The sequence below is a fragment of the Equus quagga genome, chromosome 15, assembly GCF_021613505.1.
Source record: "Equus quagga isolate Etosha38 chromosome 15, UCLA_HA_Equagga_1.0, whole genome shotgun sequence".
Classification (NCBI taxonomy): Eukaryota; Metazoa; Chordata; class Mammalia; order Perissodactyla; family Equidae; genus Equus; species Equus quagga.
This window is the reverse complement of record NC_060281.1, coordinates 103,237-123,362: the sequence shown is the minus strand read 5'-3', so window position 1 is coordinate 123,362 and position 20,126 is coordinate 103,237. Positions and strand designations below refer to the sequence as shown.

At 38.7% G+C, this 20,126-nt stretch overlaps 1 protein-coding gene across 7 annotated transcripts in view; it reads left to right on the top strand.

Annotated features, from left to right (window-relative positions):
* Positions 1 to 20,126, top strand: part of KCNQ5 (potassium voltage-gated channel subfamily Q member 5) — a 469,780-nt gene that overhangs the window by 354,405 nt on the left and 95,249 nt on the right. For all 7 annotated transcript variants that reach the window (XM_046641231.1, XM_046641229.1, XM_046641230.1 and 4 more), the window contains exons 4-5: positions 16,020 to 16,195; positions 16,472 to 16,597. In XM_046641231.1, the coding sequence (XP_046497187.1) occupies positions 16,020 to 16,195; positions 16,472 to 16,597 (302 nt within the window). The remainder of the gene's footprint in view (positions 1 to 16,019; positions 16,196 to 16,471; positions 16,598 to 20,126) is intronic.

The following is a 20,126-nucleotide window of genomic DNA, read 5'->3' as shown; positions in this document are numbered from 1 at the left end:
TCCAAAATTCCCGTGTTTTTTTTTTCTTTTAATTTATCACTTTGATGCAGCTTGCATTCTCTTTATGCTTTTTTTGGTGAGGAAGATTAGCCCTGAGCTAACATCTGTTGCCAATCTTCTTCTTTTTTCATTTTTCTCCCCAAAGCCCAAGTACATAGTTGTATATCCTAATTGCAAGTCCTTCTATTTCTTCTATGTGGGACACCACCGTAGTATTGCCTGATGAGTAGTGTGTAGGTCTGCGCCCAGGATCCAAACCAGGGAACCTCAGGCCGCTGAAGTGGAGCGTGCGAACTTAACCACTATGACAATGGACCAGCCACCACTCCATTCTTAAAACTATTCTCTGAGACAGCTTTGCCTCTAAAACTCCCCGTAATGTCTCCCGATGGATCTTCCATCACAACTAACAGAAAAGTCATTTTCTGAAAAGTTAGTAACAACCCATGTGGCCAAATTCCTGAATTCCAGCTGTATCCTCGCTCTGGTTATAAGAGATATTGGAGCAGCTAATTACTCACTTGGAAAAAGATCAAGTTGATCCATGTGTACCTTACCATATTCAAGATAAACTCAAATTAAATCAAAGATTTAAAGTAAGCAAAACCATAAATACTGGATGGCAGAAATGGGTAAATTCTCTTATAACCTTGGACCCAGGAAGGTCTTTCTAACTATAATTGAAAATATAGAAGCCATAGAAGAAAATATTGATAAATTTAGGCTACATAAAAATTAAAAAGTAATAAAATTAAGCTACATAAAGTCAAAGAATCCTGCACGATAAAACAAAACAAAAAGCAAAGTCAAAAGACAAATGTGGGAAAATACTTACAACTCCTATCTGAGACAGAGTTAACCATTTTAAAATACAAGGAGTTCTAGAAATCCAGAAGAAAAATCCAACAACCCAGTAGAAAATAAAAGATGAGAAATAAATATTGAAAGACTGTTCACAGAAGTAGAAAGGCACGTATGCCTCTAATATAATCTCACTCATGAAAAACAAATGAAATGATAGAATTTTCTCACCTCTCAGATTAGCAAAACTCCAGAATTCGACCACACGCTTTTTAGTGAGACTGTGAGGAAATAGGCATTAGACCCACGAACACAAAGTGGTGTCACCCTTATGGAAAAGGGACAAAATCTACTAAAATTACGTGGCATTAACACTTCAACCCAGAAATTCTGCTTCCTGATATTTCTGTCAATTTATAGTGTTCAGTATAGCTGAATAAATTAAGAATACAGTAAAGAAGATCCTTCTGTATAGCTGTAAAAGGATCCCAGGATATAAGTTAATATGTCAAGGATATGTTATGGATTCCAGGATACGAAGTAATATATAATACTTATATACAGTATGCTACTTTTTGTATAAGAAAAGAGAAAAATAAGAGCATATGTTTGCATTGCTTTTATTTGTATGAAGAAACATTGGAAGGATTTTTTTAAAAAGACTAAAAATGTTCACCTGAAGATAATGAGTAAGGATAAAGTGAATGAGGAAAATGATGGGAGCAAGATTTTCCATCTGTCATCAATTTATGTAATTTTGATATTTAAGCCATATAAATGTATTAACTGTTGAAAGATTGAACAAACAGAATGGCTGCCAGCACAGCGTAAGTGTTGACTGTTATTATCATCGTGTAGAAATATTGGGTGAGTGGATTGGTTCATGGAATGTACAGCTGTGCAGAATCTCACACTCACTCAGGGCATTTTTGTCATTGCAAAGAAGGACAATGCCAAAGATAACTTACCGTAGGATTTTCATATGAATGTCCTCAGTTCCAGGCCTAAGTGACACAGAACAGCATTTTTAACTCTTTACAAAACCCTATCCTGAAAAGTGTCCTATGATTTGCCCTAATTTGCCCTCCACACATTTCTTTAACTTTAACTTGCATTTTACTTGCACAGGCATGCCTCAGAGATGTTGTGGGTTCGGTCCCAGAGCACCGCAATAAAGCGAATATTGCAATAAAGCGAGTTACACAAAGTTTTCCGTTTCCCAGTACATATAAAAGTTATGTTTACACTATACTGTAGCCTAAGTGTGCAATACCATTGTGACTAAGAAAACAATGTAGATACCTTAATTTAAAAAATACTTTATTGCTAAAAAATGCTAACCATCATCTGAGCCTTCAGCTAGTCATAATCTTTTTGCCGGTGGAGGGTCTTCTCTTGATGTTGATGGATGCTGACTGATCAGCATGCTGGTGGCTGAAGGCTGGGGTGGCTGTGGCAATTTTTTTACAATAAGATGATACTTACAATAAATTTGTTGCATCAATTGACTCTTCCTTTCATGACTAATTTCTCTGATGCATGCATTGCTGTTTGAGAGCATTTTACCCACAGCAGAGCTTCTTTCAAAATTGGATCCAATCCTCTCAGACCTTGCTGCTGCTTTTTCAAGTAAGTTTGTGTAATAGTCTAAATCCTTTGTTGTCATTTCAACAGTCTTCACAGCATCTTCACCAGGGGCAGAGTCCATCTCAAGAAACTTTCTTGGTTCATCCATAAGAAGCAACTCCTCATCCATTAAAGTTTTATCATGAGATTGTAGCAATTCAGTCACATCTTCAGACTCCACTCTTAGTTCTCTTGCTCTTTCTAACACATCTGCAGACACTTCCTCCACTGAAGTCTTGAACCCCTCAAAGTCATGTAGGAGAGTTGGAATCAACTTCTTCCAAATTCCCATTAATGCCGATACTTTGACCTCTTGCCATGAATCATGAATGTTCTTAATGGCATCTAGAATGGTGAATCCTTTCCAGAAGGTTTTTTTCAATTTACTTTGCTCAGACACGTCAAAAGAATCACTATCTATGGCAGCTATGGCCTTCCGAAGTGTTGGGGTTTTTTTTGTTTATAGCATTATGTAAATTTCAGGTGTACATAATTATATTTTAATGTCTCTGTAGACTGTCATGTTCACCACTCAAGGACAAATTACCGTCTGTCACTGTACACGTGTGCCCTTTTACTCCTTTCGTCTTCTCTCTTGCCCCCTCCCTTCTGGTAACCACCAATCTAATTTTTATATCTATGTGTTTGTTTCTTTTTGTGGCTGTTTTTATTTTCCACTTATGAGTGAAATCATATGGCATTTGACTTTCTCCATCTGACTTATTTTGCTTAGCATAATGCCCTCAAGGTCCATCCGTGTTGTCTGAAATGGCAAGATTTCATCTTTTTATGGCTGAGTAATGTTCCATTGTATTTCTTAAAAATGCAACTTGAAGGTCGAAATTACTCCTTGATTCATGAGCTGCAGAATGGATGTTGTGTCAGCAGGCATGAAAACAACATTCATCTTGTTGTATGTCTCCATTAGAGCTCTTGGATAATCAGGGGCATTGTCGATGAGCAGAAATATTCTGAAAGGAAACGTTTTTCTGAGCAGTAGGTCTCAACAGTGGGCTTGAAATATTCAGTAAGTCATGTTGTAAACATACGTGCTGTCATCCAGGCTTTGCTGTTCCATTTAGAGCACAGGCAGAGTAGATTTAGCATAATTCTTAAGGGCCCTAGGATATCTGGAATGGTAAGTGAGCACTGGCTTCTACTTAAAGTCCCCAGCTGCACTGGCTCCTAACAAGAGAGTCAGCCTATCCTTGAAGCTTTGAAACCAAGCCTTGACTTCTCTCTAGCTATGAAAGCCCTAGATGGCATCTTCTTCCAGTATGAGGCTGTTTTATCTACATTGAAAATCTGTTATCTAGTGTAGCCACCTTCATTAATTTTCTTATGTAGATCTTCTGGATAATTTGCTGCAGCTTCTCCATCAGCACTTGCTGCTTCACCCTGTACTTTTATGTTATGACGAGGGCTTCTTTTCTTAAGCCTCATGAACCAACCTCTGCTAACGTCAAACGTTTCTTCTGCAGCTTCCTCCCCTCTCTCATCCTTCACAGAATTGAAGAGAGTTAGGGCCTTGCTCTGGATTAGGCTTTGGCTTAAGGGAATGTTGTGGCTGGTTTGATCTTCTATCCAGACCACTGAAACCTTCTCCACATCAGCAATAAGGCTGTTTCACTTTCTTATCATTCATGTGTTCACTGGAGTAGCAATTTTAATTTCCTTCAAGAACTTTTCCTTTGCATCACAACTTGGCTAACTGACACAAGAGACCTAGCTTCCAGCCTCTCTCAGCTTTGATGTGGCTTCCTCGTTAAGCTTAATCATTTCTAGCTTTTGATTTAGAGTGAGAGACGTGCGACTCTTCCTTTCACTTGAACAGTTAGAGGCCACTGTAGGGTTATTAACTGGCCTAATTTCACTGTTGTTGTGTCCCAGGGAATAGGAACACCTGAGGAGAGGGAGAGAGATGGGGGAAGAGCCAGTCAGTGGAGCTATCAGAACACACAACATAGATTAAGTTCGCTGTCTTATACGGGCCCGGTTCATGGTGCCCCGAAATATTAACAGCAGTGATATCAAAGATGACTGATCACAGATCACCATAACAAATATGATAGTAGTGAAAAGGTTTGAAATATTGTGGGAATTACCAGATTGTAACACAGAGATGTGAAGTGAGCAAATTCTGTTGGAAAAATGGGGCTGATAGACTTGCTTGATGCAGGGTTGCCGCAAACCTTCAACTTAGAAAAATACAAGTGTCTGGGAGGTGCAATAGCACAAGGTAACCTTGTGCCGCCTCAGAAGCCTGCTCAGGAAGGCCAAGGGAGAGAACACGCATAAAGTGCTCAGCTTACTGCCTGGGACTTAACAAATTCTACATGACTGTGAGTGGTAGTAAACCGAATCCCAAAGTGCTGGGTTCCGTGTAATCTCTTGTCAATCCTACAATGATAAATACAATCAGAAAAAAATCATCAACACAGTAAGACCTCTTTGTTTTTATTGATTGTTTTCTTCAAAATATCTCTGTCATCCTGAATTCCTAAAATTTGAGAGTCTATGCATCTTAAATAAGAACGAATTTTATGGGGCCAGCCTGGAGGCGCAGCAGTTAAGTTCGCACACTCTCTTTCTCAGCAGCCCAGGGTTCGCCAGTTCAGATCCTGGGTGTGGACATGGCACCGCTTGGCATGCCATGCTGTGGTAGGTGTCCCACATATAAAGTAGAGGAAGATGGACATGGATGTTAGCTCAGGGCCAGGCTTCCTCAGCAAAAAGAGGAGGACTGGCAGTAGTTAGCTCAGGGCTAATCTTCCTCAAAAAAAAAAAATTATTTTAAAAGAGGAGGGGAAGGAATGGACCCATCCAGGTACTTTTTGAGTCTAGAGCTCTTTTGAAGTGATAATTTTAGAAGGGTTGTGTTATGGTACCTACAGGATTTTGGGTTAATTAGAGGGTTTTTGTGGCTTTATTTTTGGCTGATTAGTAATGACTTACCCTACATTTCTCCAGGGAGGTTAAATGTCCTGAAGTGTGCTCCTTGTGCTCCTCCTCTCACAACACTTAGTGCCCGTGGTTGTGGTCACTCCATTCAGCATCTTCTAGGCCAACCATCCTTTTCGCCCTGTGCGTCTCTCTTGCCCACGCCATCCATGCCCCTTCCGCACCCTTTACTGTTATATATCCAAGTTCTAGCAGTTTCTGGCCACAATAAATGTGTGTTGAATGAATAAAAATCAGAAATCTGCATGCCAGTAGACAGGCACCCACAACCTCACCCCAGTTACACACCCAACGACAGTGAGAAACAAGTTCAACATGAGCAAATGAAGGAAAAACGTGCCAATTTACCCAAGAAACCCAAGACAAAAGAAGCACCTTCACTTCCGCTTTCAGAGGTTTTTCAGAGCAATGACTTTCACCTGCTTCTTTTTGTCTCCGTGCTTCCATTCCCTATTTAATTTGGTCATGTGACTGTGATGGTATTTGTAATAAAGTGCTCATGGGGCCGGCCACCTGGCCCAGTGGTTAAGTTTGCGTGCTCTGCTTCAGTGGCCCAGGGTTTCGCCAGTTCGGATCCTGGGTGCGGACATGGCACCGCTCATCAGGCCATGCTGAGGTGGCGTCCCACATGCTACAACTTGAAGGACCACAACTAAAATATACAACTATGTACTGGGTACATTTGGGGCGAAAAAGCAAGGGGGAAAAAAGACGATTGGCAACAGTTGTTAGCTCAGGGGCCAATCTTTAAAAAAAATAAATAAGTGAAGTGCTCATTTTGCACACTTGCAGCGGTGCGCTCCTTGCAGAAGGCTCTCCTACTTTCTGTGCTGCCTTTTGCAAAATGTTTTAAATATTTGATTTGAGCTGCTACCACAGACTCCAACTCTGTGTTTGGAATTTGGAGATGAAAGTGCTGGAGCTAATTCTCAGGACATCTGCCATCGTGCGGCTGGAGAATCCATCTCTTATCAAGCTTCTGTGGTTTTCTGGAGTATTGCCTGGTCACAGTGTTAAAATGTGCACGTCTGAAACTATTTTTTGAGTTATGTTTTCTTGATACTCCTCCATATTTAGTTTGTAGGAAAATGTCCGGCTCCTGAACTCTCCTAAGCCACCTCTAGCCTCTTTATAGAGGCCTCAGGTGGCATCATCACATGTTTTCAATGAATCTTATTTTTTGTTCTCCTTTAAACAGAGCCTGTCTTATTCAGAAAGATCATGACAGTAGGAAAGGAAGTGATAATGAAAAGAAAGTGAATCTAAAGTAGGATTTTTCTGATAGCATTAGGGTTTGTTATGAGACAATATACTCCGTGGTCCGAACTGCAGCTTCGAGAGCCAGTGACCACAAGTTCTAACCCTGTCTCTGGAAGCAACTTACTGTGTCATCTTGCTCAAGCCACTTGGGGACACTGCCTCTTTCCTTTTAGGAGAGATAAGAACAGCAATGTGCTTTGTAAGATTCACAAGCTGTAACACACGAAAACCAATAATGAAATTAGAAAATTCTGAAAACTGACCTTTATCTAGTGCCAATGAGTGCAAATTTTGGCAAAGATTTTATAAAGAAAGATGGAACTTAGATGTGTAATTAAGCATGATCTATTTGGTTAATAATCCCCCTAAAAATACAAATATATGGATATGATAGACTTGCACGTGGCACCAAGTAGGATTTTCAAAGTTATAACTAGCATCAGGTATTTATTAATAGATTGTATCTACTGAGATTCAGTCCTTTAAAGCAGTATCTTTTCATTCTTCACAGAAGGAAAAGTCCATTTTCACACCCCAGTGTTTATCCCTAAAGATTAGCTAGAAGCCTAAATGGTATCCATTTCTTATTTCTAAAAATAAGGAATTGTGTATCAAAAAAGATTAACAGAGCCAGGTGTACCAGGCCACTCTCCATTTCCTCAGATAATACTTAGAACGGATTCCCATCCATGGGTGTGTTTTGCTTAGTGACTGACACTTTGGTGAAGTGGCATCTCCATTGGCAACATCCAAAGAGCACAGTCTATGCAAAGAGCCTCCTGAAGGTGTTCTTTCAAAGCTTTAGCATAGGTGATGATTAATCCTAGTCTGTGTGTTCTCTGAAAATAAGTACCAAGTTTCTCAAAGAAAAGTTACACATCCCAGTTGAACATACGAAACGTAACCGGCTGCTGAGATTCAGAGTCAGCATCATTCAGCTGCTCAGAGGAAGTGCAGAAGAGGAGTGTTGGAAGTGGGGTGTTTTGTTTTTACTCTGTCATTTAAACCTGTAGACAGTGTCTGAGTGTTGGTCTACCAACGTTCAGGTTGTGCCTCTGAACGAGATATGTAAGCCTTGGATTTCACCATAGTGTGTTAGGAGATTTCCAGCAGAAGTTTCAACTTTGATCATTCACTGGTGGGAATCCAAATCTTTTTTTAGAGCTGTAGTCAAATACTGGCATTTGAATTGAAATGTTGACTTGAAACTGGCTACAGTTTGCCATTGGTATGTATGAAAATAGGTGCTAGAAGAAATTTTTAAACATCTGAGGACATCAACATGCAAAATTGTTGCTTCTAAAAGCCCTTCTAATTCTTTTTGCCTACAGGAGCACATAACCTAAAGCCACTGTGTCATTGCCCTAAAATGTGTTCTGAATCATCCAAAGATACAAATGACTCTTTATTCCTTTCATACATTGGGGACTGATGGGATTTCACCCAGGTAATTTACTCAAGACACTATAGTGTGCCTTAAATAGGACACGTTTCCTCCTACTCATTCACAATGATTCCTAGAGGACAAACGCTTCTTTCCAGTTTTATAAATACAAAAACACAGTTTTCTTACATCCTCCAATCTGTATCCCACATCTGAAATTAGACGTTTGTGATCACAGTCTGAAGCAATAGTTTCAGTAGATTACTGATATTGGAGGAATTTTGTCCTGTGGCATAAAAACCATCGATTGCCTGACCTCTCCCCCAAACGCCAGCCTCACCCACTGTCCCAGGTGCCTCCAGGACATCTTAGAATTAAGATGGCCAAAACTGAATGGTTAATTTTACCCTTCAGATAGCCCTCCTTTCTGCTCCCCCCCAACCACAGCATCCCTCCTCTCGGTAAATAGCACTTCATTCCCCTAATTGCTCAGGTCAAAAACTCTGAGGTCGCACCTAAACTCTCTTTTTTGTCCCACACCCCACAACCAATCCTTCAGCAAGTCCTGATATCTCTGCTTTCACACTATGTCCCAAATCCAACCCCTGTGGACTCTCCCCACTTCAGCCTCACCCCTCTACAGCTGCTCTCACCTCCTCTCTCCCATCTCGCCCTCCAGATCTGTTTCTCAAAGACCACCAAAACGATCTTGTAAAATACAATCTGATCCTGCTCTGTTTGGACCACTTAGTGTCCAAGCAAAGAATGTACCACTTAAGATTCTAGAAACTCAGTTAGAAAGAATCCTTGGCACTTTGCAAATCAATCCATCTCATTTTAAAGGCTTGAAACTAGCCCTGAGAGGTAAGTGGTGACAAAGCCAGTTAATGGCAGAACTGATGGTTAAACCAGGCATAGTTCAATCTTCCCTATGCTGCTGTACTTATATCTCTGCTCCTTTTGAGATGTTGATATTTGTATACAAAGGCAAATATAATGGAACCGCAAAATTTCAATTCCTCCTTGTCTTCCTGTTCTATTGGCAATAAAGCATCTGGTGCATGATTTACATGGAATACTAAAAAATGACAAATTCACGCAGAAATGGCCCCACCTGGACAGGACAAGCTGACCACTCGGTCATATTCCGCTGTCCTATTGAGACATCCTAAAATATAAAAATTTTCTAATTACAAGGTTTTTGCTAAATGTATCTGAATGTCAACCATTTACAAGTACTTATATTGCCTATTCTTAATAACACTTTACTTCTTGGAGTTTCACATTTAAGCCTTGGTTGACTGCCTACATCCTTGTTTATTGGTCTTTTTACCAGAGAATAGTTATCAAAAAAGAAGCATGGAATAAAATGTAAGCACTTGGGAATCAGACAGATATGGCTTTTATTCTTCACTCCATTTACTGCCTAAATGACCTTGGATAAGATTCTTGAACTTTCTTAGTATCCATTTACTGATTTATGAAAGTGTGTGTGTATACGTCTGAGGGTATAAAATAATTCTTGTTACGTTGAGGTGTTAACATGGCGCCCGGCACACTGAAGCAGACTGAAGGCTTTGTGTGTATCAACTCATTTAACCCTCACAACAGCCCCGAGAGGAAAATGGTTCTACCCTCTACTTATAGGTCAGGGTTTCGAGACTCAGCAACATTAATAGGCCCAAAGTCACTCGACGAGAAAAGGACAGAACTGGGAATCCTCAGGCTGCCTCACAGGAAGGCTACATGCATAACCTCTGTGCCTCCCCAGACAGCCGCTGTGGAGAAGGAGGAAGTGGAATCTGGCTACAAGCACCCATGTGGCCCCGTACACCAGAGACGCTCAATAAATGTTACTCTTTTCCCTTCTCTTTCCCACCCTGGCTAGACAAACTACCTTGCCCAGTGTGCTAACTTTCCTGGGCCACAGCTTCTTAGTTTAAATAAATAATAGTTCTTTTTCTCATTACGAAAGTAATACGTGCTTTTTATTGATCGTTTGGACAAAAGAAATAGTATAAAGGAACTCAACTTTACACATGAGCCTACCACCCAGAGATCATCCTTGTTAGCATGAGGTGTATGTGCTTACAGTATTTATCCTTATCTATGCTACAAGAACAGATGTTTGGGGGACAAAAGTGGAGTCATACGTGTCCTTTTATGTGATCAATTCTTTTCATAATGATATTTTGGAAACATTTTTTTAATCTCATCAATATTCTTCCAAAACATGATGTTTTGTGGTTTCAGAGTTACCCATGGTAATAATAACACTGCTAACAATATATCAGATGAAGTTTACTGTGTGTTAGCACTGTACTGAGGTTCTTCTAATGTGTCAACTTATTCAGTTCTCACAGCAACTCTGACATAGGTACTTTTATGATTCTCATTTTACAAATAAAGAAGTTGAGGCAGAGAGACTCAGCAACTTAACCAATGTAACCAGCTAATAACAGGCAGAGCCAGGGTGGGAATTCGGGCAGCGAGCTCCACAGGCCGTGCTCTAGGAGAGACTGTTTTTGATCAATTCATTTTTATTAGAAATTTGGGTTGGTTCTAATTTTTGATATTATTAGTAATAGTATACCTTTGCTGACAACTACAACTTTTCTATTAGGCTAAATTTCTAGAGGTCAAATTACTGAAATGATAGGTTTCACACAGCTAATACTTTTGGCAAATGATGCCAAATTGCACCTCCCTAATTATACCATTTTATTCTTACACAAAATCTGCATGAAAGAACTTTTTCTCCTGCTCCTTGCCAATATTGACTACTCATTTTTTTGAACTTTGTCAGTTTCATAGGTTAAAATGGTACCTTGCTGCTATTTTAAATTTCAAAATGAAATTGCAAAGAAGAGCTTCTTTCCATATACTTGTTGTTCATTTTTACTTCTTCCTAGGGTAAATTTATATTTATGACTTCTGACCGATTTCCTTCTAGCATGTTTTCTTATTAGTTGATTTTTATATATTAAGGATATGAACCCTTTTCCATCATCCTATATGTTGCAAATATTTTTTCCAAGTTGTTTTTTGCATTTCAATTTGTGTGGGCTTTGTTTAACATATGTAATTTCAAATTTCTGTGTTTGTGCCTCAGATTCTCAACTGCAACATGAGGGCTATTTAACTATATTGTTACTAAGACACTTGAAATTATAAAATTTTATTCTGTTTCTTGGCTTACTATAAGTAGACAACCCATCAAATAATTTTCTGTTAAATAAGTATTGTACATCTGCACGATGGCAGGTACTGAGCCAGGTACCGAGGTTATAAAATAAGCAAGTGCTTCTGCATGCCGTCCACTTCTCCCAGTCCTGGAAGAGACCAGCAGGTGGGCAGACCACTGCCGTAACAGTGGTCATGGTGACGGAAGTCTATCTCTGAGCTGCAGGCACTCGTAGTGTGAAAGCAGGCATTCTGAGTTAAAATAATGTCAATTGTTACAACATACAAATCTTTGCATTCCAGTCACTTCTCAACTACAACTCTTATAGCCACAACTTTGGTGTCAAGTGAGGGCCAGCTCAGCCACTTATGGGTGCTGGGCCTTGGCTCGGGGACACTGCAAGTCTTGGTTCTTCATTTGTAAGAAAGAGATGGCACAGCAGGGTTTCCCAACCTTGGCACTGTTGGCATTGGGACTGGGTAATTCTTTGAAACATAAGAGCCTGGAGTGAAGACAGCACAAACTTTTAGTACAAGATATGAACTATAGACAACCCTTGAAGCTCAATGGCTTCAGATTCATTTGTCTATCCATTCATGTGCTAAGCAGTTGAGTGTCAAGCATTATATTAGAGACTTGTATTAGAAATGAGTATTCATTCATCCCTCTGATCACCCATCTATCACAAATATTTATTAAATCCCTACTATGTACCAGACATTGCTAAATGCTTTGTGTACATAAGTGGTCATCAATTTACATTCCCATCAGCAGTGCACAAGGGTTCCCTTTTCTCCACATCCTCACCAACACTTGTTATCGCTTGTCTTTTTGATAATAGCTATTCTAACAGGTGTGAGGTGGTGTCTCACTGCAGTTTTGATTTGCATTTTCCTGGTGATTAGTAGTGTTGAGCATCTTTTCAGGTACCTGTTGGCCATTTGTATGTCTTCTTTGGAAAAATGTCTGTTCAGTTTCTCTGCCCAATTTTTAGTTGGATTGTTTGTTTTTTTGCTATTGAGTTGTATAAGTTATTTACATACTTTGGAGATTGACTCCTTATCAGATATGCGACTTGCAAAGATTTTCTCCCATTCCTTAGGCTGCCTTTTCATTTTGTTGATGTTTTCCTTTGTTGTGCAGAAGGTTTTTAGTTTGATATGGTCCCATTTGTTTATTTTTGCTTTTGTTCCCTTTGCTTTTGGGGTCTCATCCATAAATAGTGTTGGGGAAACTGGACTATCTACCTCACAGGGTCATTTGGGGGACTACATACATTTTACCTGGGGACTGTTCTGGGCATTGTAAGATGTTTTGCCTCTACCACTAGATACCAGTGGCAACACCCTTCCCAGTTACGACAACCAAAGGTGAGTGGAGACAATGTGCACTACTTACAGGCTGAGGGGAAGCACATAGCCTCATGCGCTCTCTGCCAGCTGAGTGCTGGCACATGCTGCCTCCCAGGGGCCATTTGGCAATGTTTGGAGACATATATACCATATCTTCTTTATCCATTCATCCACTGATGGACACTTAAGTTGTTTCCATATCTTGGCTATTGAGAATAACGCTGCAATGAACGTGGATGTGCAGATGGCTCTTCAAGATCCTGTTTTCATTACCTTTGGACAGACACCCAGAAATGGGATTAACCAATTAAACAAGTTAAGCTACTCCTTCAATTTTTCCCCGCTTTTATTGGGATTTCATTGACGTATAACATTGTGTAAAGTATACAACCTATTGATTTGGTACATTTATATTGAAAAATTACTATTAGTTGACACCTCCCTCACATCATATAATTACTATTTTTTGTGGTAAGAACATTTAAGATCTAGTCTCTTAGCAACTCTCCAGTATATAATAGAGTATTATAAACTATAGTCACCATGCTGTACATTAGATCTTCAGAACTTATTCATCTTATAACTGGAAGTTTGTAATCTTTGGCCAATATCTCCTCACTTCCCCCAACCTTCCAGCCCCTGGTAACCATAATTCTAGTCTCTGTTTTTATGAATTTGACATTTTTAGATTCCACATATAAGTGATATACAGTATTTGTCTTTCTCTGTCTGGCTTATTTCACTTGGCATAATGCCCTGAAGATCCATCCATGTTGTTGCAAACATTAGGATTTTCTTCTTTTTCATGGCTGAACAATATTCTGTTGATATTCCAGTTATTAAGCCACTGATAAGGTAAGAGAACAAAGCTCAACCTACTTTTAAGTGTTTATTAATCTAAGTTCATTTTATAAATATTTGTTGAGTGCCTACCATGTTTCAAGCACTGTTCTGGGTACTTGGGATACAAGTGTCCAAACTTGTGGAACCTACATTCTGTAAAGCAATGGACTACATAAGTAAAAATAAAAGCAAAGATTACTTATAACCTCTGAAATATTAGTCTAAACAGTGTTCTAGGTGGTACTGACAGCAAAATTCCCATGGATGTCTGGAACCAAACAAAGCATTTCTGGGGGTGCATCCATTGTTTGCCATTGGTCACTCATCTGTGACTTCTTTTACTGAACTCTGACCTTGTCTGATCTGAATTACAATGAGGATATTACATCAAATATGTGATTACCTTTTCATATTTTGTGACTTCAAACATTTAGATTATGATTCACTGTGTGCATTATTTTTTAAATTGTCTCAAACCAGCAGTGTTTTTCTAGACTTTTTCTAATGAACTAACCTCATAGCATACTTTTTGTGCTGTAGTCTAACAAATGTAAAGCTGATTTTAAAACTAATAACAATATAAGCTTTTTGTGCCTCTCTTTTTTCGTCTGTAAAATGGGAGCTGTAGACAACCTAATCAACACGTGGTTATAAGGATTAAATAATGTAAAGACTTAGAACTGAAGATAGTGCCGGGCACATAGTAAGTTTTAAGTGCTGTATTTTCTGCACTCCTTCTAGTCTTTTACTTACTTCTAATATTTCTAATATTTTGACTAAGTGGATCATTGTACCTTTTTCTTTCCTTTGTACACTTGGGAGGAACCAGGATTACAGTGAGAAGTAAAAACAAATATATGTCCTGCAGGGACATATACGAACATCTCTTCGTCTGTAAACCACTTGTATCAGGAGTAAGTCCCTCCAAATGATGAAAACCAAGAGATGTTTTTACACTTGACTCCTTTTTTTAAGATGTTCTTTCTGATTTCAAAAGACATATTCACTGTTACAAAATTACAACATATAGAAATTAATAGCTTAGAAAGTAAAAAGCCCCTTTATCTACATACCCGCCCCAACTGTCTACCCCCAGATATAATTAATGATAATAATCTGTGTATATTCTCACATTTTTCCTAGTCATATATTATATATTTTTATTAAAATAAGACCTCATTGTACATACCGCTTTGCAACTGGCTTTTATTCACTTAAATACTGTCTTTGGTTTCTGCATCAACATGTTTAGTTCCTTCTCATTTCCAACAGCTGCAGAGAATGGTAACTCCAGGATGCCTTTGTGACTCTGTGTACCTACCCACAAAGTCACATAGTGTTCAGGTCCAATTAGAGAAAGCCCTTTGGCAGACCCTTGTACTGCCAATCACTGGCCCTCTCTCTCCAAGTCCTGACCCCAAAAGGGCACCAGAAGAGTGAGTCAGAGGATCTTCTCAGTCCACACCAGGAGACGAGACCTTCTGCACACGGGGAGAAGGACTGAGCTGAACAATGAGGACACATCCATATGGCAGTTCATCCTGAGGGTCACAGAAACATTACAAATGCAGCACTCTTGAAGTGGAACCCCTCTTTGGAGTGTGGATGCTCACTCACGCACAGCCACTTGGATCAGGATGGAGATTTTATTTGAGGATGTTAAGGTCAAGCTAACTTATTTTTAAACTGCCGTAGGAGGCCATTCTCCCCCACTTTACTTCTCCCACTTAAATCCTCCATCCTCTCACTCATATATTTACCCTGGAGCGAGTAAGTCCTCTTTTATCTTTTCTATGCTTTCATTAGCTGCTCTTTTTTCTCTTTTTAGCTTACAAAAGGCCAGATATTTTTTAAGCCAAATGTCAATATGTCAAACATTAAATACACATTTCCATGCAATGCGCACTATGTATAATTACATGTTCTATTGTGACAAACATAATATTATTTGATTTGTGTACAAAACTTACACATAACTGACTGGCTAGGTAGGAAGAGTACTCTCTGCAGGGATCCTCCAGCATTCAGCTTGGTTGCGGACCTAATTAAACAGTATGTGAAGGTGCAGACTCCACAACAACATATGGGAATTTTGTGCAGAAAGGTGCTACAAGCTTCTTAGGCAAGAGAATGAGAGACATGATTATACCAAGCAGCACTTTCATGGATAGACAGGCCGTGCTGCCTCTGTGCACCAACCAGGAGGCCACAGTGCTAGGGCTGAGGCAGAAGCTCCTTTCTGCTGGACAGGAGTGCTAGTGACCAGAGATGCTGTGGAAGGCCGCCCCACAGCCGTAGGCTCCCTGGAACACTGAACTTTCTGAAGGTCATTGTCCAATTCTTTGAAGGTTAAATAGTAAGTGGCCCCAAATTGCATAGGTGAAGTGTAAAATGGCCACAGGGCAGTAACTAAGACAATCGCGGGTCCTGTTCTCCGCTTTCCCACTCTCCATCATCACAGAGCCCAAGAAGCACGATGCCAGGTTGGGATTTGAGATCCATTTATTTGCGCCTGAAATAGGTCAAAGTGCATCTTGTTGAAATACTGTTTTGAGAAATAAAAATTCCCAGTCATGCCACTTACAGCTGTTTCAACTGTTTCTTTCAGATACCATTGTTCTCATTGCTTCAATAGCAGTTGTTTCTGCAAAAACTCAGGGTAATATTTTTGCCACGTCTGCACTCAGAAGTCTCCGTTTCCTGCAGATCCTCCGCATGGTGCGCATGGACCGGAGGGGAGGCACGTGGAAGTTACTAGGTTCAGTGGTTTATGCTCACAGTAAGGTAAGATTTGCTTTCTGAGTTATAAAACAAGATTTTTAAAACTTTTTTGGTCTATTGCTGTAGTATTTAATAAACCTCTCACAAGCCAACTTAGTCTTTTCAGAAACTGGTTAAGGAAATTTTGTGACATGTATATAATGAATGTGTATAATGGATTATTTAAAAGTCATCATAAATATCCAAGAAGTAGGACAATGAATGGAATCATACAAAGAGTTTTTTCCTTTTTCAAATGTTGTTTCACCTCTAAAAATCTTTCATTCCTCTTATATCTAGGAATTAATCACAGCTTGGTACATAGGATTTTTGGTTCTTATTTTTTCATCTTTCCTTGTCTATCTGGTGGAAAAGGATGCCAATAAAGAGTTTTCTACATATGCAGATGCTCTCTGGTGGGGCACAGTAAGTATAAAAATCCATTTTTATCTATTGCATGTTGTGAAATTTTTCCTTTAGATATAGTGTAGTTATTCCTATGAATGATCAATAAAAATATTAACTTCCAAAAGGGAGTTGTGTGAAAATATACAGCACTTAGAATCCTCTAAAGAGTTTCTCTGTCTCTTTGGTTCAACAAAGGGAAGTTCTCCTATAAATCATCAGCAGTATTCCTTGCATGCTAGATTGTTGCCAAAATAAAAATATGTCACTTTTTAAAACTTGATCAAAATGATCATAGGCTTGTTTGTTTGTTTTAACTTTGTGGGGCACAGATTTAAGTTACCAATTGTTGCGTTGTTTTGCAACTCATCAAAAAGTTTATCTGAGGTTGCAAAACAAGGACTGGGAGCTGAAGAAGAATTAGAAGAGTGCACTTACAGACAAAAAGTGAAAAAGAGAAGACTAGTGACCCTTTGTGTGATCAGAGGTTATAGACACCTCATTTCAAAACTTGCCACTTAAAAACCTATTGCCCCTTTATATTGCTTTTTTTGTGTTTTTTTTTTCAGTTGCAGCAACGTTAGTTTATATCATTATATAAATTTCATGTGTACATCAGAATATTTCGATTCCTGTGTAGATTACATCACGTTCACCATTCAAAGACTAGTTACCATCCATCACCCCACACGTGTGCCTAGTCACCCCTTTCACCCACCTCCCGCCTCTCATCTCCTCGGGTAACCACCAATCCAATCTCTGTCTCTATGTGATTGTTTTCTGTTGTTTTTTATCTTCTCCATAAGTGTGAGATCATATGGTGTTTGACTTTCTCTCTCTGACTTATTTCGCTTAGCATAATACCCTCAAGGTCCAAAATTGTCACAAATGGCCGGATTTCATAATTACTTATGGCTGAGTAGTATATTCCATTGTGTATATGTACCACATCTTCTTTATCCATTTGTCCCTTGATGGTCACCTACATTGCTTCCAAGTCTTGGCTATTGTGAATAATGCTTCAGTGAACACAGGGGTGCATGCATCTTTATGCATTTGTGTTTTCGTGTTCTTTGGATAAATACCCAGCAGTGGAATAATTGGATCACATAGATCTATTCCTGATTTTCTGAGGAAACTCCATATTATTTTCCACCCTGGGTGCACCATTTGCACTCCCACCAGCAGTGTATGAGAGTTCCCTTCTCTCCACATCCTCTCCAACACTTGTTCTTTCCTGTCTTGTTGATTATAGCCATTCTGACAGGAGTGAGGTGATATCTCATTGAAGTTTTGATTTGCATTTGCCTGATAGTTAACGATGTTGAACATCCTTTCAAGTGCCTGTTGGCCACCTGTACCTCTTCTTTGGAGAAATGTCTGTTCTGATCCTTTGCCCATTTCCTATTGGGTTGTTAGCTTTTTGTTGTTTACATGTATTCATTCTTTATGTATTTTGGTTATTGACCCCCATCAGATATGTGGTTTGCAAATATATTCTCATAATTGTTAGGTTGTCTTTTCATTTTCTTAATAGTCTCCTTTGCTATGCAGAAGGTTTTTAGTCTGACATCGTCCCATTTGTTTATTTTTTCTATTGTTTCCCTCACCCAGTCAGACATGGTATTTGAAAAAAGGCTGCTAAAACCGGTGTCGAAGAACGTACTCCCTATGGTTTATTCTAGAAGTTTCATGGTTTTGGGTCTTACATTCAAGTCTTTAATACATCTTGAGTTAATTTTTCTGATGGTTAAAGATAATGGTCTACTTTCATTCTTTGGCATTTGGCTGTGCAGTTTTCCCAACACCGTTTATTGAAGAGACTTTCCTTTGTCCCTTGTATATTCGTGGCTCTCTTGTTGAAAATTAGCTGTCCATAGATGTGTGGGTTTATTTCTGCGCTCTCCATTCTGTTCCATTGATCTGTATGTCTGTTTTTGTGTCAGTACTGTGCTGGTTTGGCTACTATAGCTTTGTAGTATATTTTGAAATCAAGGAGTGTGAAACCTCCAGCTTTGTTCTTTTTTTGCAGGATTCCTTTGGCTATTTAGGGTCTTTTGTTGGTCCTTATAAATCTTAGGATTCTTTCTTCTATTTCTGTGAAAAATGTAGTTGGGACTTTGATAGAGATTGTATTGAATCTGTAGATTGCTTTAGGAAGTATGGACATTTTAACTATGTTCAGTCTTCCAATCCAAGAGCATGGAATAACTTTCCATTTCTTTGTGTCTTCTTCAATTCTTTTCTACAATGTTTTATAGTTTTCAGTGTACATATCTTCCCCTCTTTGGTTAAGTTTATTCCTAGGTATTTTATTCTTTTTGTTGCAATTGTAAATGGGGTTATATTCACAATTTCTCTTTCTGCTATTTCATTGTTAGTGTACAGAAATGCAACTCATTTTTCTATGTTGATTTTGTATCCTGCAACTTTACCATATTTGTTATTTCAAAAAGATTTTTGGTGGATTCTTTAGGGTTTTCTATACATAGAATCATGTCATCTGCAAATAGTGACAGTTTCACTTCTTCCTTTCCAATGTGGATCCCGTTTATTTCTTTTTCTTGCCTGATTTCTCTGGCTAGGACTTCCAATACTATGTTAAATAAGAGTGGTGACAGTGAGTATCCTTGTCTGGTACCTATTCTTAGAGGGATAGCTTTCAGTTTTTCTCCATTGAGAATGATATTAGCTGTGAGTTTGTCATGTATGGCCTTTATTATGTTGAGGTACTTTCCTTCTATACCCATTTTATTCATAGTTTTTACAATAAATAGATGCTGTATCTTGTCAAATGCTTTCTCTGCATCTATCAAGAACATCATTTGATTTTTAGTCTTCATTTTGTTAATGTAGTGTATCACATTGAAGGATTTGTGGATGTTGAACCATCCCTGCATCCCTAGAATAAAACCCACTTGATCATGATGTTTGATCTTTTTAAGGTATTGTATTCGATTTGCTAATATTTTGTTGAGGATGTTTGCATTGATGTCCATCAGTGATATTGGACTGTAATTTTCTTTTTGTGTGTTGTCTTTCCCTGGTTTTGGTATCAGGGTAATGTTGGCTTTGTAGATTAGTTAGGAAGCTTCTCCTCCTCTTCAATTTTTTGGAAGAGTTTGAGAAGGATAGGTATTAAGTCTTCTTTGAATGTTTGGTAGAATTCACCAGGGAAGTTGTCTGTTTCTGGACTTTTATTTTTTCAGAGATTTTTTATTACTGTTTCGATCTCCTTACTGATCATTGGTCTATTCAAATTCTCTATTTCTTCCTGATTCCGTTTTGGAAGTTTGTATGATTCTAAGAATGTATCCATTTCTTCTAGATTATCCAATTTGTTGACATATAGCTTTCTGTAGTATTCTCTTATAATCTTATATATTTCTGAGGTGTCCCTTGTAATTTCTCCTCTTTCATTTCTGATTCTATTTATTTGAGCCTTCTCTCTTTTTTTCTTCTTGAGTCTAGCTAATGATTTGCCAATTTTTTTTTATCTTTTCAAAGAACCAGCTCTTCATCTCACTGATTTTCTCTATTGGTTTTTAAA